The sequence below is a fragment of the Podarcis erhardii genome (genome assembly GCF_964252035.2).
Source record: "Podarcis erhardii genome assembly, chromosome: 5".
Taxonomy (NCBI): domain Eukaryota; kingdom Metazoa; phylum Chordata; class Lepidosauria; order Squamata; family Lacertidae; genus Podarcis; species Podarcis erhardii.
In genome coordinates, this window is record NC_138509.1 from 24,423,998 (window position 1) to 24,449,109 (window position 25,112).

Genomic DNA, 25,112 nt, shown 5'->3' on the forward strand with positions numbered 1-25,112 from the left:
TGTGCCCTCTATGCAGTGCTATTTTTCTAGAAAAAAGATGTCGGGACTCATCATGAATGCCTTCCTTGTTCTTTTATAATGGCAATGGTGTCCACCTGAGAAGTGATGGAACTAAGTTCCCGTGAATTCTGACTGAAAAACCTCTGTGCCTCAGCAGGTTCACTTTTTCAGTAGACATGACTTGGCCACAGCTCTCTAGATTTTCTTTTCTTTCTTTTTTAAGATACTTTTTATTAAGTTTAAAGATGTGGGTGGCGCAAAGGACGCAGGTGGCACTGTGGGTTAAACCACAGAGCCTAGGACTTGCCGATCAGAAGATCAGCGGTTCGAATTCCCACGACGGGGTGAGCTCCTGTTGTTCAGTTCCTGCTCCTGCCAACCTAGCAGTTCGAAAGCACGGGAAAGAGCGGGAAGGTAAATGGCATTTCCGTGTGCTGCTCTGGTTCGCCAGAAGTGGCTTAGTCATGCTGGCCACATGACCCGGAAGCTGTACGCCGGCTCCCTCGGCCAATAAAGCGAGATGAGCACTGCAACCCCAGAGTCGGTCACGACTGAACCTAATGGTCAGGGGTCCCTTTACCTTTACCTTTTTATTAAGTTTTCAAAAGCAAACTCAAAGAAGAACATAAGTCAAATTTCCAAAAACAAAGTCCACTTAAACATAAGCTCTTGCATCCAGCATCTTAGTGTTTTCTTATTTACACTGCGCTTTGTCGCGCTCAGACTTCCTTCCTTCCCTGATTCGGCTTTCACACATTTAACACCTACTCCTACAGATTCTTATTTACCCTCCACCCACATCACAAGATTTAAGTTAATCCTGCTACAGTTTTTAAACTTCTACAATTATTCCGTATATATACAACAAATTTATTCCACTCCTCTTCGAACTTTGTTACTTTTGGATGTCTAATCATATTAGTCATTTTTGCCAACTCCGCGTATTCCCAGCTTTCTAGATTTTCATCTACCTGTTTCTTTTTCTCCTCAGCCTGTGACCTGATGACCCTGGGGATATTAGCCTTAGTCACCTCCACCGGATGTGCTTCTGCCAACGCCCTGCAGTCTTTGACAGATGCCATGCACATCCCCCACCTCTTCGTACAGCGCAACACGGGAGGGTCCCCACGGACAGCTTGCCACCTAAATCCTAGCCTTGAGGAGGACGAATACACGCTAGCAGCCAGGCCGCCTGTTCGCCTCAATGATGTTATGCTGAAGCTAGTCACCGAATTGCGATGGCAGAAATTTATAGTGTTCTATGACAGCGATTACGGTAAGTGCAATGAATCATTTCAGAAACATCCCCTGAGTCTCCATTTCTTTGAATGTTCTGTATCCTCTCTTTCCGCCGAAGAAAATAGACCAAAGACATGTTTTGGTATGGTAGTTTGGGTTTTTTGTGTAACCAACGGGGAAAACGTGTTGAATGGACACACTTTTTTCTTGCTTTCTTTCTTTCTTTTGAGTGAAAGGTTGCTGTGAAAACTAATTTTCAGCCAGACTGCAAGTTGCTTAGCAACACCTTATCAAGACAGCTGAAGTTTGATTCATCTCACAATTTTTCAGTAAAATATTAATAAACTGTTGACACTGATTGGCAGGGTTCATATACGGTATGCAAGGCAGTACACAACAAGAGTTCCTAAACCAGTCCTCTGTGATCTGCTTCTTTTCAAGTCTCCGTGTTGCTTGCTTTAAAAATTAATTTTCCATATTGCCACATGTGTAATTTATTTCTTTACAGCATTTCCCCTACTTCTCCCTTCTGGACTGGATATCATTGCAACCTATTCTTCACATGATAGGATTAGCATTTCCTCTGTGTCATAGGTACAGTCCACATGAAGAATTTATTTCTGGCGTGAAACTTCAGACTTGGTCTCTGATGCCATGCTGAAGTGTTTGGAGAGCAGAAACCTCTGACCTGAGGTCCAAACTAAAGGAGATGCCGTTCATGTAATAATGAACAATTTTAGCTTGTGGCTTTAAAAAAGTGAGTAGTGGGCACAGAGAGGGAGTAATCCAAATCAGAACCCATGAGACTTTAACCTTTTTACCTCTCTGAGGTCCTGACCTGAGTTGCCCCTCTCCTCCATGCTGGAAGAAAAGCTTCCATTAGCACAAAAGGGAGGTTTTCTTTCAATGTGAATAGTAGATACAGAGTTCCCCCAATCCAGATCAGGAATGCAGTCTGTAAGGCAAATTAGCATACTCACAGGCTGCTGAAAAGCAGAGCAGGGGAACTGCATCCCTGTTATGGTTGATGCAACCAATCATTGTGACTGATGGGTGAGAAAGAGGCAGATGATTGACTCCTCCCATATGGTTGCACCATTCACTTTTAGTTGAGGTACCTCACTGTGCCCATGTGTGAAAGGGACCTTACCATATGCAAGTTCAAGCTTAGGAAAGATCTGGGCACAGGGCTGGATGTGCTTGGCAGGGGGTTGGACTCGATGGCCCTTGTGGTCTCTTCCAACTCTATGATTCTATGATTCTATGATTCTATGAGATACATGTCAAACAGATGTCAAAGCCAGACAAAGGTAGAATCCCAGAGCTCACTCTGAAAGTTAGGCATGGAAACAAGACAGATGTCCTCATCAGGATCAAAGCACTCATGGCCTGGAAGGTGGAAAGCAAATAGTGAAAGTGGGGCTGGGAATAAAAATCACATGCACACTATCATGAACCTGCTCTCATAAGGAGATTTGAGCCCCTTATCTGCAGTTTCTTCTCCATGGTAGATGCGCCCCTTAGAAAGATGGTGTTGGAAGCTGATATCTGACTCACCCATATTAGGTCATATGTTTTTAAAGTATACCCTAGTAGGCATATTTTTGCTTTGGAAGACATAGTCATCATTTATGGGCTTGTGATATTTGCAAATGTGGGGTTTAGGGAATGAGGAAGGTCTCCCTGTAAATGTTTCTGCTACAGTGAGTGACTGGGAGAGAAAAAGATATGGCTGCCAATGAAGAGGTGATGTTTCTTAACAATCAACACTTAACTAGGCATTTTATTAATCTGATTTAGGATGAATAATAATAATAATAATAACAACAACAACAACAACAACAACAACAACAACTTATTTATACCCCGCCCATCTGGCTGGGTTTCCCCAGCCACTCTGGGCGGCTTTCAACAAAATATTAAAATATAATCATCTGTTAAAACATTAAAAGCTTCCCTAAACAGATGTCTTCTAAAAGTCTGGTAGTTTGTCTTTAACATCTGGTGGGAGGGCGTTCCACAGGGCGGGTGCCACTACCAAGAAGGCCCCCTGCCTGGTTCCCTTTAACTTGGCTTTTTGCAGTGAGGGAACCACCAGAAGGCCCTCGGCACTGGACCTCAGTGTCTGTGCAGAACAATGGGGGTGGAGAAGCTCCTTCAGGTATACTGGACTGAGGCCATTTAGGGCTTTAAAGATCAGCACCAACACTTTGAATTGTGCTTAGAAACGTACTGGTAGCCAATGAAGGTCTTTCAAGTTATGTGGTCTCGGCGGCCGCTCCCTGTCACCAGTCTAGCTGCCGCATTTTGGATTAGTTGCAGTTTCCGGGTCATCTTCAAAGGTAGCCCCACATGGAGCGCTTTGCAGTAGTCCAAGCAAGAGATAACTAGAGCATGCAGCACTCTGGCGAGACAGTCCGCGGGTAGATAGGGTCTCAGCCTGCATACCAGATGGAGCTGGTAAACAGCTGCCCTGGACACAGAATTGACCTGTGCCTCCATGGACAGCTTCGTCTAAAATGACTCCCAGGCTGCACACCTGGTCCTTCAGGGGCACAGTTACACCATTCAGGACCAGCATTACGGTATAGGAAGAGGAACTGGGTGTGAAAAGCCCCCTTGGCACCTTCTGCTGTTTCCTGAATGACAACAAGTCTTGCATTACTCATGGCATCTAATTTCTAGAGCACTGATATTTTGGAAACGTATCTGAAAAGGGGGTTCTCAGTTTTGGTCACTGCAGAAAACCTGGTTGCTGTTGTTGGGGAGTGTGGTGAACAAATCACAACAGAAAGGGGCACAACGTATATTCTTAAGGCCACATACATGCTTGCGGTTGGGCTCAAAGAAGTCTGTTTGTAGCAGCAATAGTGGGTACCCTACTGCTGTCCCTGGAAGCCTGTCTGAGACCCTCTGATAAAGATGATCTGTTTTTGTTTTGCACTAACTAAAATAGCTAACGTACACCCTTACTTTATTTTTTAATTTCGTTTGTGGTGTGGTGACCTTGGACAAGCAACTGATAATTGTTTGGGTTTATTTTTATGTATTTATTTCATTTAAAATACTTGTATTCTTATTTAAGTGTGGGCAGGGGGAACATTTCACATACAATTACAGTACAATTAAAACTCAACCTTATAATCATTAAATTCTGCTAAAAATATAAACTGCATTTTTATTTTTTTAAAAATCTGCACAAATACTTTGTTTGGAAATAATGAACTGCATGTATTTGTGTTTGCATTTTACCACATTGTGAAGGAACTATTGAATAAGCAGATGAAGAGAGTATTTAGAGCTGAGAGAAACATGTTTTATATATAGTAAACACAGATAACAAAGTGCCTAATTTTGCCAACATTATGCTTTTGTTCTATTCTGTGGCAAAGCTTCAGTATAATTAAGAGTGGGGTGGTGGGGCAGAGAACCTTTTAAAACCAAAATGGATCCATTTTTAGGAAATGCAAAGATGCATTTAAATGGCAAGTTTGTGAATTAAAACTAGTTTTGTAGGCATTATGGCCCTATACCAACTTAAAGTGAAGGGAAATATGAAAGCCACCATTTCATATTAGGCACTGGATCCAATTTTGCAAAAAAAAAATAAAAAATAAAAAATAATAAAAAAAATGATATGAGAATGCCTCATAAAATAGTAGAACATGTTCCAGTTCTGATTCACTTCTGTTCCATTAATTTCAGTGGGGCATAGAAATCCAGTCCTTTGAATGCTTTATATTCAGAAGTGAATCCAACTTAATTCAATGAAGTTCTTAGGAAATGAGCATAAGATTGTGGCCCTAGTCCCTACTGATTGCAACAGAAATGTTTGGAGAGTAGATTATTTTTCTATGTAGAATAATCATGCCAAACCACTCTGTTGAATTAATCCCCATTTCTATAGGAAAAATCAGTCATTGGTGAAGTAAGAAATGCCTGAGGGAGGAGGCAGACAAGAAGAGAGAAAATATTAAGGTCGATAGAAAGTATAAAATATGTCTTTGTTTTAAAGATGTTTGAGAGGAACAGGGATATCATGATATTTCTTTGTAAGGTTTCCGTTCTGTACCAGCTAACCTGGGAGTAAGAGAGTTACATCTGAGTAGATGCATATTATAGGATTGTTCTGTGGATGTTTGAAAAATGTTAGGCAGGTTGAAGGATGATACAGCTCTCTGGGCATCTGTGTGTTGAGTTAATATGTGGTTAGATCAGTTAGATAAATATTGGAAAATTTTATATTTCAAGGAAGCACACCGTCCCATTGGTCATCAAATTGTATTTCTTCATTTTCCTCTGATAAAGTATACTTCAAGCATCATACATGCCAAGCTTTGTTTAGGAGCAGTCTGGTGTTACACACACACACACACACACACACACCCGCTACTTGTGGCACGAAGACATATTACACAACAAAGCTTGACTTGCATTATGCCATCTTTGGACTGCAACTTGGATCACTTGGTATACTGTTTTCGTACAATACAATATTCAAGTTAATACACTGATACAGGAATGGACCACCTTAGTATACGGTACAGCATTTCTACGTAAATGCTTTCCTGCAACAGTGCAAATTCAGTTCTGATCAAACTTTCCAAAACCCAGGGAAACAAACTTCCAGATGAAAACTGATAGGTGAGGCTGTGTGGAATCTTGAGAAAAAACAATGGAGTTTTAAATGTGTGTTGCAAATGTTGCAAATGGGAATGCTGTGGTATTATGTGAAGTTAAAATATGACTGTTTCTCTGGATTTGTAGAGCTTGGTCCCTGTTGCCTAGTAACTACTAAAAACTTGCCATCTGCCAGTAGTTCCTTAATTATTTGTCTAGAATATGAGATATTGGATCTTTGCAGAAGTTCACACAGGAGTTTCAGTGTAGTGCAAAATAGGAAGTATATGATGGAATATGGTAAACTAGGTAGTGGAATACAGAGGTTTGGTGCACAATCATATTACTCATATTTACTATATCACCTCAAGATCAGCTATTGATCTCCCATGTCACATTGCAGAGGTAGGCGTTATGTCTGTGCTACTAGTACAGGATGTTTTGCTGGGAGCTGGTATGCTTAATGTCAGCACACCTCAGAATATTCATTTGTTTTTCTAACCCTCTCTTCCTTTTAGAAAGCACAGAGCATGTTAGCTACATAGGAGTGCCAGTGGTCTTCTGTCTAGGCACTCAGTTAGGTCCACAATAGGGAAAGACAGCTTTTCTCACTTTTCCAAGCATCAGTTTGCCACATGTCCACATAAATTTGCAATATAAAAATATATTAAAAATGAAAAATTGTCAACATTTTACTGCACATTTTTTCTTAGCAAATTTGCCTATTAGCTACACATTTGCAAGCAGTTTCCCTCAGCATAACACATATATCAGGCATGTCCGACAGGTTGATCGTGATCTACCTTAAAAACGTTCAACAACTTTGCCTCCCCCCCCCCCCATGGGTTGATCACAGTATTTTTATACTGTGAGTAGATGGCATTCTACCAGTGTGGTGTAGTGGTTAAGAGCGGTAGACTCGTAATCTGGGGAACCGGGATCGCGTCTCCACTCCTCCAAATGCAGCTGCTGGGTGACCTTGGGCTAGTCACACTTCTTTGAAGTCTCTCAGCCCCACTCACCTCACAGAGTGTTTGTTGTGGGGGAGGAAGGGAAAGGAGAATGTTAGCCGCTGTATATGCATTCATTGACACCTTCTTCTTTTTTGGGGGGGGGGGGTTGGGGAACTGCATCACAAAATTTGTGTGAATTTTGAAGGGCTCCTGTGTTTCAGTTTGCATATTGTTCTGGGATGTGCAAATTAGGTAGGTTCATGCTAAAAATGCAAAGAAAACTGAATCACTTCCTCATCCCTAGCCTACACTTGGTTAGTTTCAGTGGATTCCCCTAGATCATTTAACTGTAGCCTTCTTTCATTTGCTTCCTTCACACTTATATATAGGTCTTGGGTGGAATACTAATCAGGGCAACAACATGATTTTAAACCTTTATTTCTGACACATTCTCAAAGCTTTACCGTAAGCTTTTGCCTCGGTTTTTTCTTTAATGCATTTGTAGCTGTCTGGAAATGGAAAAAGAACCCTTCTCCCCACGCCCCCGTTCCTTGTTGAGTTTTGTTATGCTGTCAGTTTTCTTTTTTTAAAAAAATCTTCTGACTTCTAATTGAACAAATTTGATCCGGAAGCCATTGTGCAAATGGTATTATGCATTTCGTTTTTATTCCCAGTTACTTGTAACCGCAACAGTACTTTGCGTAATTAGGTTACTTAATTTAAATGTGGATTTTCTCATTCCTGTTAGTATTTTTATTTAGCAATGCTCACGTAACATAAAAAATGTAATCAAATTAGGTGAAATCTCAGTGAAAATGTTACAGATAAATTGATTCCAGTATGTACCTTTTTTGTGATTGACTGGAAACATACAAGCAAAGACTGAGTTATGAACTCCCTACATATATATGAGAAATTTTCTCCCTCTCGTTGAAGAGCACAGTCCTTCAGGTCTGAATATTGCTGAAGGAAATGTGGTATAGTTGATAAAATATTAGACATGAAACAGAGAGACCTGAGTTTGAATGTGTAGTCACAACATGAACTTTGGACACTGCCTGTTATCTCAGAAGGTAGTTGTGAAGACACTATGTACAATGTCTTGTTTTCTTGAAGGAAGGCTGGGTAGAAATGTGAGGAAGAAATCACATTTGGGAGTGGGGACTGTAGCTCAGTGGGGGAGTCCATTCTTTGCACGCAAAAGGTCCCAGGTTCAGTCAGGGAGGACTGACTGAAACCCTGGAGATCTGCAGCCAGTGGTGGTAGGAAGTGTGGATTCAGTTTCTACCTCAGATGCCCAAGGCCATGTCCACATGGGGATATCAGGACCAGTGAGCTGTCTACCTGAGGCAGCTCAGCTATGACCCAACTATGACCAAATGAGGGAAAATATAGGGAGAGCGGTTGCATCAGCAAGGAAGCACATTTCTTTACACCAACAGAGCTTCTGGTTCAAGTCTGTTTGCTGTTAGCAATGAAGAGACCCCTTTCTCACTGCACTTCACTGGTTATTGGTTGCTTTCACATTTGCCCATGATTACATTGGACTAGATGACCCACAGGGCGCCTTCCAACTCTACAATCCTAAGATTCTATGCCATGCAGTTCTCTAGTTTGTATTTCTTTGTTGGCCCACCCACAACTTCACAGGGGATGGGTCCGAGGTAAAACAAGACTACTCTTTTCCCCTGGAAAAGGAGGTCACTACCCTAACTTCATGAGTGGGACAAGAACTGTGTACAGCAGAATTTCTCAAACTTGGGTCTTTGGGCTACCATTCCCATCATCTCTGACCACTGGTCCTGCTAGCTAGGGATGTGTGATGGCCTGGGACTCGGGCTCGGACTTGGAACCAGAGGAGTCTCAATCTGCACCGAATCCTTTGCCTCAGGCATCATCTGAACCAAGTCTGGGGCCTGATCCTGAAGAGTCCCAGTCTGCACAGGTTCCCCTGCAACACCAGCTGGACCAAGTCAGGGGCCTGAGCCTAGCCTGCTTCCAGAACTGGGGATTACCTCATTGCCTTCAGCTGGGCAATCACTTACAGCTGCTCCACTACTGGTTTGGTCAGGGGAGGCTGAGGCGGCCCCTGGGTCTACTAACCCACCAACGTCTCCCGAGCTGCAGAGACTAAGGTCTGAGAGGAGACCTGAGTACTTGCAGGAGGAGTGCTTGCCGTCGGGCGAAACAGGGAGGTGAGTCACCGGGGGATCAGGACCGTCCGTTACCCCAACAAAGATAAAAGGCTATCGGACACCACCCCAGGTTGTGGGAGCAACATCGCTGTATGCTAGATCCTGCCTGAGATGCTGTTCTTGCCCTTGCCCTTGCCTGGTTTCCTGCCTCATGTCCTGCCTTGGCTCTGTCGGACTGACTCCTAGCGGAACCTTCGGATTCTGGACCGGTCCTGGACTGTGTTTCTCGGGTTACCCCCAGGCCCAGCACAGGATGATGGGAGTTGTAGTCCGAGTGTGGGAAACCCTGGTGTAGAGTCATTTTGACAGCAATGCCAAATCAGTTTTCACATTACAAGAATGGCATTGTTGTTGCTTATGTTTTCCCTTGGCCCTCCGCCCATGTCACTCAAGTACAGTGGTACCTCGGGTTAAGTACTTAATTTGTTCTGGAGGTCCGTACTTAACCTGAAACTGTTCTTAACCTGAAGCACCACTTTAACTAAGGGGGCCTCCTGCTGCCGCCGCGCCACTGGAGCACAATTTCTGTTCTCATCCTGAAGCAAAGTTCTTAACCTGAAGCAATATTTCTGGGTTAGCGGAGTCTGTAACCTGAAGCATATGTAACCTGAAGCGTATGTAACCTGAGGTACCACTGTAATGTTAGAATGAGAGAGGAACAGACAACGCCCCATGCCAGTGTTGTCATTGGGAATGGAACATGCTGGTGTGGGAAGTAACCTACACTATCAGTTGCCTCCTACCTTTTTGACGCTAACATTACTGGAGTGGCATCACTGCTGCTTCCATCGTTAAAGAACTAGCCTCCGGACACATAGATTTGACTGGCTCTTCACTGGATCCCCTAAGCCTATTAATAAAACCCTTTATAAAATTCTGATGCAGAGGGACACATCTCAAAGGCATCATCATCTGTATTAGTATGCACTATAAATACACTTTCAGAGAAGAGGGATATTATCTGGGTTAGTTTAAATTCAGAACTGCAGTGTTATTAGACAGAACAATTTACTTAACACTCAGGAACCAGGAAATGACAATGTTAATTGCCTTCAAATGTAAGATCATAATTCAGTTTATTCTGAAAAATACACGTTGATCTTTTAAAGAGTGTAATGAACTCTGTGGAGATGGATATCCAGCGCACTTATTTTGAATATGCGAGAGCTGAAAAATAATAACAGCAGCAAACCAGTGTACAAAAGGTGAAATTATACATCCTCTGCGGTTCATCTGGGGAGGGGTGAGAGGGTGAAAGGTAATGTACAAAATGGCAAATGGCGGGAAAAAACAGCTATAGTAGAATAGTAATCATGTCATTTCATGGAACGATTAAGCAAAAATTGTGTTTGAAAGGGGGCAGAAAAGCAAACTTTGGCCTGGTTATAAGGCAGCGATCATCAGCTCAGTGCCCTTTGTATGTTTGGTCCTTTATTTATTCATTATACCTATAATCTACACAGAGGGCATTTGCTGGGGCCTCCACACCCAAAGAGTCTCTCTGTCTCCAAGTCCAAGCCTCTCCCCATGGAAAAGGGTGCCTCACTGGCTCCAGATAGGAGGAAGAAGAGTCACCATTTCCACCGCAACGCGAACACTTGACATCACACGCACACGCCTGCACGTAGTGCGTGTGACGTCGCACGTCCGCGTTGCATCAGTGGACACCCACAATCCCAAGGGTGACATGGCACCCCTATCTGAGGAGGTTGCGAATGTTGGGAGAGAATTACTGGCTTGTGTGTCAAACAAAATATAGGCCCAGGAGCTTCCAGAATCCTTGCAGTAGTGCTGCTGGGGAAACCTTATGTGATTTATATTTAAACCTCAAGCCCCAATGCTGCAGCTGCTTGCCTTCCCACTATCACTTCATTAACTTCTGTTTCTTGATTAAATCAAGCAAACTGAAAGAATCTTACGGGATGCCCAGCACAGTTCCTGATGCCTCTGTGTTAAGTCCCCTGTCAGAGATTTTGGGTAGGGTGGACTGCATACTAACCTTAATCTATAAAAGATTGCTTATTTTCAAGTGCTGAATGCCAGCTACAGCTGAGTCCTCAGATTTAAAAAAAATGATTTTAGCTAGGCATCGGTTTATTGTACAGCACAACCAGGATGGCTATCGCAACACCACAGTAATAACAACCATATAGAGTGCTATAGGGTAACTTGGAGACATAAGCTTTTGCCATTAAAACATCTCTCATACACACACACACACACACACACACACTTGTGTATTCTTCACTGGCCAGTTAAATAATAATAGTAATAGTAATAATAATAATAATAATAATAATAATAATAATAATAATAATAAAAAATTTATATGCTGCCTATCTGACTGGGTTGCCCCAGCCACTCTGGGTGGCTCCCAACCAAAAATAATAAAAACATAATACAGTGGAAGCTCGGGTTGCGGACGTAATCCGTGACAGATGCCCATCCACCACCCGCAGCATTCGTAACCTGCAGTGCCACATCTGCGCATGCATGTGATGCGATTTGGTGCTTCTGCACATGCGCGAGTGGCGAAACCCGGAAGTAACCCTTTCCAGTACTTCCGAGTTTCCCGCGGTCCGTAAGCTGCAAACGCGTAACCCGAAGCATCTGTAACCCGAGGTACCACTGTACAACATCAACCAATAAAAGCTTCCCTGAACAGAGCTGCCTTCAGATGTCTTTTAAAAATCACATAGCTGTTTATCTGTTTGACATCTGCTGGGAGGGTGTTCCACAGGGTGGGCGCAACTACTGAAAAGGCCCTCTGCCTGGTTACATAATAAACAAAGTGATTACATAATGAAAAGATACACTTAATAAAATCAACCAAAATAACATGAAAACCCCATCAGACAGCATTAAAATGTCTGACTCATTTAACATGGTTGGATGAAATTCCATGCAACCATCTCAAATCCGGCTACTCACTAAGCAACAAAAATTGATTGCCAGAGAGAGAGAGATTGGGGCGGGGTCAGAAACATTTTAGATAAATCATTTGAATTGACACTTTGGGATAATTAGTCAGCCATAAGTATGTATTCCTTTGATATACGTGGAGGGAAACAATAAATAATGGGACAGATCCTTTACTACCTACCGTATATACTCGAGTATAAGCTGACCCGAATATAAGCCGAGGCACCTAATTTTAGCACAAAAAAACTGGGAAAACTTACTGACTTGAGTATAAGCTGGTTCACCACACCACAAACCTCCTGATGGGTCGGAGTGTGTGTGTGTACACATGCGCACACGGCAGAGGGGGCTTCTCTCTCCCCCCAGCCCCTCCTGTCCCCCTGCCTACCTAGGGTGCTGCTGAGAGGCAGAGGCTGGTGGCAGCAGTGGCAGAGGAAGAACAAGCAGCCCAAAAGGGCTGCTTTTGGGCTGCTCGTTCCTCCTCCACCGACAGCAGCAAAGGCGGCGGAGGAGGAAGGAGCAGCCCAGAAGGACCCTTACTGGAGTATAAGCCGAGGGGGGCTTTTCAGCATTAAAAATGTGCTGAAAAAGTCAGCTTATACTCGAGTATATACGGTATATAGCACAGGTGAATCACCCTTCCAAATCCTGGTTTGACTCCAAACTCCTACTTGTAGGAGCAGAAGGTCCACCTGCTCACAGTGGTGACTCTCGTCTCCCACCCCACATGCCATTCTGAAAGAGTGGAAGGGGCTGGAGTGGGCTGGAGTCAACATCTCCCCCCGACACACCCATGAAAATAGTGGCAGGGTGTTGGACTTGAGTTACTTAAATCATGAGAACAAGATTCCACAGCCTGTGACAACCCGAATCATATATGGTGAAAATGGTGACTCCTGTATCAAATCCATATCTCATCTGAACACCTCCTCACTTATTTCTGATAAATCTTGGAGTCTGGTCAGTTTCCAAGTCCCAGAAGTGTATACCATGCTTCAACATTTTGTTTTCATCCTGTTTCAGCCAACTGTGCTGACTACCAGACTTTGCCTGCTCCATAAAACATTTCTGGAAGCCCATTATCCTCCATTTGGAGCAACTTGGAATAATGCATAAAGACGGCTAACAAAATACATAAATCAAAAGGCATTAAGCTAACCTGTCCTTATGTGAGCTGCTGGGGTACCAAGTAGCAGACTTAGCAAAGATTTTAAGAACATGCTCAGTAGGTTCTAGTTTTTTAAATCACAATGAGGCTCAGACTTCTGCTGCGTATGGTAATTGTTCGAAAACTTTTAGCTGCAAAAATCAAAATTGCTGAGCTGTTGATATTTCCTTTTTTGTTCCTTTTTCCAAAGCCTTAAACTGTCGGGGAGGATCTCAGTATTTTCTGCACGGTAGCAGCTAAATGATGTTTCTATGTGCTCTTTCCAGAGAACCAGACTTCTTGGTAATTGAAGATCTGAATCTGTCCCAAGTTTTGTCCATCACCTGTTCTTTCATAGCACAAAGGACATGTTTCAGCAGTCCTTACCTTTGCTTTGACATAGGTGACATCAAGCCATAGTGCCAAAAGCTTTCGAAAGATGTTTCAACCATGAAAAAGGCAACCATATCAGCAACATGTACACTGACAGAGACGTTTTTCTAAACAAGACTGAGCTGGAAAAGAAGCATTAATCCTCAACTTTATTATTTCAAGTTTAAATAGGTAGGGAACCAGCAGACAAACTTTTCAAACTGCCCTTATAGGATTACCCTACAGACTTGACTTTCCAGTCATGCTTGTCTCTTGAGTCTGTATATGACATTCTTATAAGAGAAAATAACATTTTATCAATATTTGTGTTTCTTAGTTTAACGCACATGGCCAATCCTATCAAACACTGGAGTAAAAACTACAAATCGTTTTATAATAATTTGTGCAAATTTAATGTAAATATAAGAAATTGTTTTAAGTGCAAGGGTAGGCCTATACAGCTTATCTATAAGAATTAAATGTTAATTTCTAAAAATCTTCAGTGACCCCAAATATAACACATTCCTGATACTTTGCTCATACTTTGCTCCTTATTCTTTATTCTTGTTAGTATGAATAAGAAAATCATATTGAACAGTAAGCTGCACCTTATCTTAACTGCTGTATTAAGATAAAGTAATTATTGCATTGTTAAATGAAAGTTTTCCCTCCGTTGGGGTTGTTTCCCCCCATTCACTTTAATTGGCGTCTAAATGACACTAATGTCTTTTTAATAGAGCCCTCAAATTAAAACAAAAGAAAAACCACACACAGAGACAACAGGAAGGGAATTGAAACCCCACAACAAAACCCTTATTGTAGGAGAGCAGTTGGGGGTATGAATTGTCACTAGTTAGAGGAATAGTTTTAGGTAATTTTGTACCCATTTGGGAAAATGAGACTCCAAATGCCTAGGAGGATTGTGAACTGTACTTGGCTTTTCGGGGGCATGGCAGTCACATGTTGTAACTTCAAACTCAGGTATGGTTTGATGGTTCTTGTCATCTCTACCTTGTTGAAGCTAAGTAGGCCCAGTCATAGACCAGATGGGTGATTAACCACTTGTCAATCCTTTGTGTTATTTCTGAGAACCAGTATGGTGCTACTTGGTGATGGCCAACAGATGGTGTGTATAACAACAACAACAACCTGGGAGACCAGGATTCAGCTCTCCACTCAGCTATGAAACTCACTGGGTGATCTTGATTTAGGCCAAACCCTGACTCTCAATCCTAATTTACCTCTCAGGGGTGTTTTGAGAATAAAAGGAACCTTGACCTCCTCAGAGGAAACATAGCACATAAATATAATAGTCGTACCTTGGAAGTCAAACGGAATCTGTTCCGGAAGTCCGTTCAACTTCCAAAACACCCAAAAACCCAAATGCGGCTTCTGATTGGCTGCAAGAAGCTCCTGCAGCCAATCAGAAGCTGCAGAAGCCCCGTCAGACGTTCAGCTTCCAAAAATAGTTTGCAAACTGGAACACTCACTTCCGGGTTTGCAGCGTTTGGGAGCCAAAACGTTTGAGAACTAGGCTGTTAGAAAACCAAGGTACGACTGTAAACAAAATGAAAGTACAGGCCTCCCCTAGCCATTGCAAAGCATTCTGGAGGCATAACAATGCCCTTTTGCAAATCTTAAGATTTATGATAAACAAGACCCCATGATTTCAGGTGTGTGATCAGAAAAGGATCACAATAAAAGCTGTCCTTTCATTCCCTGTTACACAGATTAAACACACATAAATTTAATACATTTACTTAGCCTATGCAGTTGTAATAAAAACGTAATAGGTGAAATACAGAGAGCCGCTGTTTTATGTCCTCACTTATGCTGCATAGCATTTCATACCGGGGTTGTCCCATTGAAGTCAACGGCCCATAACTTTTGCTGTTCTAAATCAGTGTCACTCCATTGACTTCACGCTCATGTTGATTTACACTTGTTGGGAATCTGGCTGGGCAGCTACTTGGTGTGAATAGACTATCACAGTCTGCTTCATTTGCAAACTTTTAATATGGTATACACAAACACATTCAAGCAGCTTTTGCTTGGCTTTTTTTTTTTTTTTAAAGAAGTAGCTATGTCATTTGCCATAATATGTAGAAGGAAAACTCAAAGCTGGTTTAATATATTAAACAAGGGAATTGACATATCCATGGTGAATTTCCCGTCTCTTGGTCATATCTTCTAACAGCGTTCTTCAACTTGAGTCCCCAGATGTTGTTGGACTACAAGTCCCATCAGCCTTAGCTGGCATAGCCAATGGTCAGGGGAGGTGGGACTTGAAGTCTAATAGCATTTGGGTACCCAAGGCTGAAGAAGACTCTAGAGACCAGCAGAACGGTCTAAGGGCCACTGTATAGTCAATATGAGTTGTTGTTGTTTAGTCGTTTAGTCGTGTCCGACTCTTCGTGACCCCATGGACCAGAGCACGCAAGGCACTCCTGTCTTCCACTGCCTCTCGCAGTTTAGTCAAACTCATGCTGGTAGCTTTGCGAACACTATCCAACCATCTTGTCCTCTGTCGTCCCCTTCTCCTTGTGCCCTCCATCTTTCCCAACATCAGGGTCTTTTCCAGGGAGTCTTGTCTTCTCATGAGGTGGCCAAAGTATTGGAGCCTCAGCTTCAGGATCTGTCCTTCCAGTGAGCACTCAGGGCTGATTTCCTTCAGAATGGATAGGTTTGATCTTCTTGCAGTCCATGGGACTCTCAAGAGTCTCCAGCATCAATTCTTCGGCGATCAGCCTTCCGGATCAGTCAATATGAGTATGAGAAGACAAATGAGTAGGACAAGACAAATATGAGTATGACAAGACAGATTTCCATCCTGGTTCCCTTTATGACCACAGTTCAGGTTACCAGCCTAGGAGGAAGACCATCTGGCCTGACACAGTGTGCACTAATCTGGAGCAAATGATTCAGCAGAAAAAACACAGCCCATAATAACTAAGGAGATAGTACAAGAATACTTGGCTAGTTTAGATGTATTCAAGTCTCCAGGGCCAGATGAACTGCATCCAAGAGTATTAAAAGAACTGGCAGATGTGATCTCAGAACCACTGGCAGTCATCTTTGAGAATTCCTGGAGAACAGGCGAAGTCCCGGCAGACTGGAGGAGGGCAAATGTTGTCCCTATTTTCAAAAAGGGGAAAAGAGAGGACCCAAATAATTACCGCCCAGTCAGTCTGACATCAATACCAGGGAAGATTCTGGAGCAGATCATTAAGCAAACAGTCTGTGAGCACCTAGAAAGGAATGCTGTGATCACCAATAGTCAGCATGGATTTCTGAAAAATAAGTCATGTCAGACTAACCTGATCTCATTTTTTGACAATTACAAGCCTGGTAGATGAAGGGAACGCAGTGGATGTAGCCTACCTTGATTTCAGCAAGGCATTTGACAAGGTGCCCCATGATATTCTTGTAAAGAAGCTGGTAAAATGCGGACTTGACTATGCTACCACTCAGTGGATTTGTAACTGGCTGACTGACCGAACCCAAAGGGTGCTCATGAATGGTTCCTCTTCATCCTGGAAAAAAGTGACTAGTGGGGTGCCACAGGGTTCTGTCTTGGGCCCGGTCTTATTCAAAATCTTTATCAACGACTTGGATGATGGACTCAAAGGCATCCTGATCAAATTTGCAGATGACACCAAACTGGGCGGGGTGGCTAACACCCCAGAGGACAGGATCACACTTCAAAACGACCTTAACAGATTAGAGAACTGGGCCAAAACAAACAATATGAATTTTAACAGGGAGAAATGTAAAGTATTGCACTTGGGCAAAAAAAATGAGAGGCACAAATACAAGATGGGTGACACCTGGCTTGATGGGTGACACCTGGCTTGAGAGCAGTACATGTGAAAAGGATCTAGGAGTCTTCCTGACAGTAAGAGCTGTTTGACAGTGGAATTTGCTGCCAAGGAGTGTGATGGAGTCTCCTTCTTTGGAGGTCTTTAAGCAGAGGCTTGTTGTGATGATTGTTTTTGGTCTTGGGCCAAGGCCTATGAGATTTCTAAGCTGAAAGCCTTTCTCGTGATTGCTAATGTGATTTTGGGTGGGCACACAGAGATCTCATAAAGAACTGCGAGACCCATAGCCCTACAGTTTAGACATTTATGAAATTGTCTTATACAAAGTCAGGAGATCCAGTGTGTAGTGGTTAAGAGCAGTAGACTCGTAATCTGGGGAACCGGGTTCGCGTCTCCGCTCCTCCACATGCAGCTGCTGGGTGACCTTGGGCTAGTCACACTTCTCTGAAGTCTCTCAGCCCCACTCACCTCACAGAGTGTTTGTTGTGGGGGAGGAAGGGAAAGGAGAATGTTAGCCACTTTGAGACTCCTTTGTGGTAGTGATAAAACGGGATATCAAATCCAAACTCTCAGGTCCCTACTGGAGATGCCAGTCAGAGTTTGAACCAGGGACCTTTTTCAAACAAAGAAGGTGTTCCACCACTGAGCTACGACCTTTCTTCAAAAAAGGGGACCGCTTTTCCAGTCCAGGAGTCTCTCTCATTAATGCAGGACCCCATGGCCTTGTTGAGTGTTTCCTGCCATATTAAAGTCTCCCTTCCCTGGAACTCACTGTTGTTAGTCAGTGCTCCCTTTTTACTCTCCTGTGATTCAAAACTGCACTTTAGAACGCCTTAGAGCTTTATGTATTTGTTCAAAAGGAACTTTCTGAAAATAAGTTATTCTGCAAGTGACAGTCTTCTGCATGGACGATGCCTCTCCTTCTATCAAACTGCTTCCTGATTTGAATGCTGCAATATTCAAGCCCACTGGAAACGCAGTCTGCGTGACTGAGTTTCAGTGGGGAGTATTCTAATATGAACAGCATTATTGCAGCATTAGTTTTAAATTGAAGCACTACATTACTTCTCCATACAACGTGAGTAAATGAATTAAGTCTAATTGCCGGGAAAATATACTAAAATGAGCAGTTGCCTGAATTCAGGCTGTATTGTTTTTATGTTTGTTACTCTCCATTTAACATGGAAATAGAACCCAGGGCAGAGTTACGCAAATAAGAACACAAGAAGAGTCTGCTGAAACAGACCAATGGACCATCTAGTCCAGCGTCCTGATCTCACAGTGGCCGTCCTGGTACCTATGGACATGCGTGCAACAGTACTCTGCCCATCTGGGAATCTCCGCAACTGGTGTTCAGAGCAGTGGGTTCCCAGCACCTGGGCCCATGCAAAATGTGGGCGACGAGGGAGGGAAACAGATGGAATACACAGGCACATTCAATTGCCTAATGGCGTCTGTGTCACCCAGGAGATTGGAGCCACATAGGTGAGAAAAGAAGAGTCGTTCTGTTGTCTGGAGAGGTCACTTCCTGGTTAGCATGTAGAAGCCATTTCCAACAGAACCCAGCGACAGAAGCACACAGCTGTATTGAGGCAGCACTGGGTGTTGGAATTTTGCACCCCTAACAATTTTGCACCCAGGGCAACGGCCCTTGTGGCCCTCTCCACACAATGCCACTGGTTCAGAGGAGGGAGGCCTGACTCTTTTCTCAATGCTTTTCACTGAGTTCTGTGAGACATTGTAAACTCCAGCCTAGGACACTATTGGGAGGGACCAAAACTTGCCTTTTAAGTCACAGGAGCAGACTTAACTGCTCCCAAGTGATGTCCCCAAGTGTACACTTTACTTTCTCCCTCTAAAATGGTTGGGTGCCATCAACACCGATGGAGGAAATAATAGCAATAAATCACTGCACATCGGGATAATGCTGCAGTCATGTGAACTGGACAGAGATGCTCTGTACCCCCCAGGAGGAGTCCCTGCATTGTACAGGCCCATGCGCCACATGTGTCCCATTCCTCATCATGATAGGCATTTCACCCCTGGTCCATTTTTGCCAATGTGCTTTGTGTGCATCTGAATCTCTGAGGTATGGTGACTTACATGTGTGAGTGCACTGTGGCACATACAGCACCACAGGCAGAACCTTTCTGTCCTCTGACATCACCATTAATGGGATCGGCTCACATCTTCAACCTTCAGTCATCAAGTGTAGCAAAATTGAGAGAAGTACCGTATTTTTCGCCCCATAGGACGCACCGGCCGATAAGACGCACCAAGTTTTTTTTGGGGGGGGGGAATAAAGGGGAAAAAAATATTTCCCCCCCAGGCGCTTGTGGGGCCGGCAGCAGGGAGAAGCGCCTTCAGACCAGGTCCGGGGACAGCGGGAAGACGCACTGCGCCTCCCATCTGTCCCCGGAGCTTGCAGGGCTGGCAGCGGGGAGAAGCGCTCTTCTCCCCGCCGCCCGCCTGCAGACCAGGTCCGGGGACAGCGGGAAGATGCGCTGCGCCTCCCAGCTGTCCCCGGAGCTTGCGGGGCTGGCAGCGGGGAGAAGCGCTCTTCTCCCCGCCGCCTGCCTGCAGACCAGGTCCGGGGACAGCGGGGCCTTCCTGCTGTCCCCGGAGCTTGCGGGGCTGGCAGCAGGGAGAAGCACGCGTCTCCCCGCCATCAGCCTCCAAACCACATCGGGAGACAGCGGGATGGTGGCGTTCCGCCTCCCCGCTGTCCCCTGACCTTGTGGGGCTGGCGCTGCGGCTCTCCTGAAGCCTGGAGAGCGAGAGGGGTCAGTGCGCACCGACCCCTCTCGCTCTCTAGGCTTCAGCGAAAGCCTGCATTCGCCCCATAGGATGCACACACATTCCCCCTTCATTTTTGGAGGGGAAAAAGTGCGTCCTATAGGGCGAAAAATACGGTATATGTAGGAATGAACATGCTTTAAAAGGGCTACCTCCTAACTGTTTAACTGGAACTATTTTTTCCTGCTGAGATTAGGAGGAGAGCGCAAGGGATGTACGTTGTTCTTAATGCAACTAACCTCCAGCATTTACTGTTTCCCCCCTCTCTGGAAGAGAAATTTGATGCCTTTATTTATGTACCATAGCAATAATACAGCTGTGAGCTGGATGTTCTACTGCAGCTGCAGAGTGGTAGTCAGACATGGAACTATTGGGGTTGTAGTTCCACCCAGATTTGCTTGATGTGGTTTCTGAAGTCATGAAGAGAAGCCTCTTCTTCAGCCGCTCAGCATAAAAATGAGATATGTGCTCATAGATCTGGAAAGCAAAAAAGGAGTGAGATACAGACTGTGTTGACTGGGGTAGGAAACTAAAGATAGAGAGACACCTTTTAATTATTTAATTCCGGAGTACATTCCAACGAAATGTGGTGAGCCTCTAGAGGGTAAACTCATTGCAAATCAATAGGACTCCTGCTGATCTAAGTGCTGTAGGCATTTTGGCCCACAGATTGTAAAGATGACCTCAGTCATTATGGAGTTGAACAAACCCCAGTCTATTTTTCAAATTACTACATTGTAACAACAACAGGGTCCTGTAGATAAGAGGCATGATTATACTTGCCCTTAATCTTCTCTTGTTCTACAAATGTGTGGCTTTTTAATACTGAGAATCAGTGTCTTCTTCATATATATTTCAGGTAACGGAAAAGTTGTGGGGTTTCCTGCAGAGATGTTAATTCCAAATCCTGACAACTTGCTTAAATCTAGGGGAATGTGAAAAGCAGTGTGAGACTAATCTAACCACAGTATAGGATGCCCTCCCCCAACATATGTTTTTAAATCAGGGTGGAGTTTACCCATACCTACCTTTCCTCTCTTCTTTCTGGACAATTTAAAGCTTTTTGTCTGAGCACCCCTTTTTTGTTCTGGAACTTACTCTTTGAAGCTCAATCAGAGCAAAAGTCAATCCATGGAAAACTTGAACTCACATTTGCTCTGATTCAGCTTTAAAGAGCAGGTTTTTGTGGGGAAAGCTCAGGCAGGGGATGGAACCCACTTGTACACAGAGCATTAAAGGGCAGACTTCTGACTGGAAAAAGCAGGGCAAAATATGTGTGGATAAACCCCAGATTAGTATGATTTTCAATAGATTAACAAGGGTTTCTGGCTCCCTAAAGGTAAAGGAAATGAACCCCTGACAGTTAAGTCCAGTCTCAGACGACTCTGGGGTTGCGGTGCTCATCTCGCTTTACAAGTCGAGGGAGCCGGCATTTGTCCGCAGACAGTTTTTCTGGGTCATGTGGCCAGCATGACTAAGCCGCTTCTGGCGAACCAGAGCAGTGCACGGAAATGCCGTTTACCTTCCCACCGGAGCGGTACCTATTTATCTACTTGCACTTTTTGGCGTGCTTTCGAACTGCTAGGTTGGCAGGAGCTGGGACCGAGCAACAGGAGCTCACCCCGTCGCGGGGATTCAAACCACCGACCTTCTAATCGGCAAGCCCTAGGCTCCATGGTTTAGACCACAGCACCACCCGTGTCCCCTCCCTCTGCATCTGGCTCCCTACTGTTTAATAAAAGCTACAGCTAAATTGGGCAATAACTCAGAGATACCTTTGTACATTTATATGCAGGTCATTCCAGTGTATAATCTGCTCTTGGGGGACAGTTTGGTAACTGGCTTTGCCCCCTCCACCCATGCCCTCATTTGTATCTGGTCCCAGCAGCTCTGCCACTATTTCACACCTGTCTTTGGTTGGTTGATCTCAAGTGTCTAGTTAATGAATCACCTGCCCCTGCAAGTTGATTCTGAAAGGCTGACATCTGACCATCAGTGGTGTGCTGGTAAATTCTGAAGTGCAGGAGTTCACCATGACAGCACCTCTAGCCATGCCACGAAGGGGAGTCCAGAATGCAAGGAGATTCGTTGATCTATCCATCTCCCTCCCCCCATCTCTCTTGTTCTCTCACTCTCATTCTCCACAGCAATACATAGTGTAATGTCCGGTTTATCAGGATCAGCTGGCAGGAATGGAATATGAGTTCCTCTGTGCTAATCTGTCACAAACAATGGTAAAACTTGAAAGTCCTGTTATCACCTAACTCACTTGTCAGAGCAAGGAGAATCCATCAGTTACCCTCTGGCAGAGAATGTCATTGCTCCTGCTCTTAAAAAAGTCCTGGATTTCTCTCCCCCCTCCCTTGTTTAAATCACTCTTGAGCATAATCTATGCTGTGCATGTGATATGTATAAATTCTTCTTCTGTGACCTATGGGGAGCATTCAAGAACATAGTCCTGAGAGCGAGAAAGACACACACACTCTATACAGAGACACTCTCTGTTCCATTTGCCCAGGACTTACATTGCAGGATCTATAGCATGATGATTAAACATGCCTTGCCTATTTCATTATCCCAGGCAGTATAAATGTTCAAAATAAGGATAAAAAAAGAAGAGTCACGCAATAGCTATAAGCACAGTGTGTATAGAGGTTTCCTCAGAAACTGCACATCTTTGGGCAGTGCCCAAGCTAGCCCCCTGTTGCTTTAATTTGAATTGTGACTAGGGCAACAGCAGTGGTGTAGCATGTGGGGGCACAGGGGTGGTTGCCCCAGGCACAAAATTGTTAGGGGGAGCAAAATTTCAACACCCAGTGCTGCCTCAATACAGCTGTGTGCTTCTATCACTGGGCTCCATTGAAAATGTTTTTTCCATGCAAACCAGGAATTAATCTCTCCAGACAATGGAATGACTGTTATTTTCTTATCTCTGCAGCTGCGATCTCCTGGGTGACATGGACACCATTAGGTAGTTCAATGCACATGCATACTCCAGCTCTTTACCTCTCCCCACCCCTCCACGTGGCCCTGGGTGCTGGCAAACCATGCTATGCCACTGAGCAACAGAGTTTGGCCTAATGTGTAGAGAGGTTTTCCTTGAATTTTCATTAGAATTATGATCATTTTTCAACAATTAAAAGACATCATCTATAAGGAGTTGTAGGGTTTTCAAATACTTGGCATATATTATCATGTTTCAGAATTACTTCCTTAAGAAACCAGAGGCCTTCCTTTTGGGTATTGTTGGCCAAGGGGTGCTAAAGAAGGATCGAACTTTTTTTATGTATGCAACAACAGCAGCAAGGATACTCGTTGCCAAGCACTGGAAAACTCAAGATCTACCCACACTGGAAGAATGGCAGATGCAACTGATAGACTATATGGAACTGGCCGAGATGACGGGCAGAATCCGAGACCTGGGAGAGGAGACGGTGGAAGAAGATTGGAAAAAATTTAAGATTTATTTGCAAAAATATTGTAAATTGTATGAATGTTAAGCAGGATGCTTGATCATAAACAATTTGGCACCATTGAAACAGACAAAGTGAATTATGAAGATAAGTTAAATTCATGAAAAAATCAAATTTTTAGATAACTATCAGGCTAAGTTTAATGTTTTAAAGAGTGAAATGAATATATCTAAAATTTAAGATATAACATTGGGAAAATAAAATTGTAAGGTGGGGACAAGGTGATAAATTGCTGGATTAATTTTTATAAATTTGGAACGCAGGAGCGGGAGATGTGAGGAAGTCCAAAGAGGACAAGAAAATATGTTATAAAATGTGATATTTCTGTATGTTTTGGTTTGTGCGTTGTAACTAAAAAACCTTTAATAAATATGATTTTAAAAAATATCATGTTTCAGAATTATTGTCTCCATTTTAGAGAGTGGCTTGTCTAAAGCCACTTGCTGATTTCATGGCAGAAGTGAAATTTGGACTTGGGGCTTTCTGATTGCCCTCTACCCTGAAGCTTGCCAATGAGTGTGTAGAAAAGTAAAACTGTGGCCAATTGGTTTCTGGGCCTAGCATATGTGCAGGTTCTTGGAAGTGGTTTGTTCTTCCAATTCCATTTCTAGCCTTTGATTCCAAAATTGTCCTGGGTGGCTTCTTCTTTTCTTTTTTTAAAGGCTTGCTGTGACTGGAACTACTCTCATTAACTCTAAATTCTGGTGTCAAAAGCAAAGAGTACAAAGTTAGCAGGAAGATTTGTATGCTTGTCTTTAAGGGTTTAACGCACATAATAAAGATGATAAAGAGACTTAATTTCACCTAGTCAGCAACTTCAATGCAGCAGTAAAAAAATAAACAATGTGGCAGCGTTAGTGCGGGCAGGAAAGAGAGGGAATGTTGTCTTTCCTCTGTCTTTTAAGAATTACAGTCGTTTTAAAAGTGTGTTTGTTGCCAATGTAAATTCATTTTAAACAGTAATGTTTTGATCTGTGTAGCTCTTCCTTCCAATAAGCCCTTGCTTGTTAACAGTAGAGGGTAGCTTCCAGCTAAGTTTAATTCAGGGCAGATGCATTGAAATAAAGAAACATGTCTAAGTAAAATTTAGTTGAATAACCCCCCAGATTACAGTGAGCAATGTTAATTTAGGAGGAGTTGGAACTGACTTAATATGGGGCTACGCCAGAATTGGTTTCATATCCCCCTATATTCATTAAGTGTGTGAGAAGTTGGAGACTGTGGAGTGGTTTACATGGGAGGATGAAGTCCCTGAAACAGAATGCACACAACCCTCCAAAAGTAGTAATCTGTGAGGGCCAGCTATGTGCATTACTTCCCTGTTGTTTAGTCATTTAGTCGTGTCCGACTCTTTGTGACGCCATGGACCAGAGCACGCCAGGCACTCCTATCTTCCACTGCCTCCCGCAGTTTGGTCAAACTCATGTTCGTAGCTTCGAGAACACTGTCCAACCATCTCGTCCTCTGTCATCCCCTTCTCCTTGTGCCCTTCATCTTTCCCAACATCAGGGTCTTTTCCAGGGTGTCTTCTCTTCTCATGAGGTGGCCAAAGTATTGGAGCCTCAGCTTCACGATCT

General features: G+C 43.6%; 1 protein-coding gene across 6 annotated transcripts in view; it reads left to right on the plus strand.

The window, feature by feature from the left end:
* Positions 1 to 25,112, plus strand: part of GRID1 (glutamate ionotropic receptor delta type subunit 1) — a 737,412-nt gene that overhangs the window by 323,113 nt on the left and 389,187 nt on the right. For all 6 annotated transcript variants that reach the window (XM_081861132.1, XM_081861134.1, XM_081861135.1 and 3 more), the window contains exon 3: positions 992 to 1,276. In XM_081861132.1, the coding sequence (XP_081717258.1) occupies positions 992 to 1,276 (285 nt within the window). The remainder of the gene's footprint in view (positions 1 to 991; positions 1,277 to 25,112) is intronic.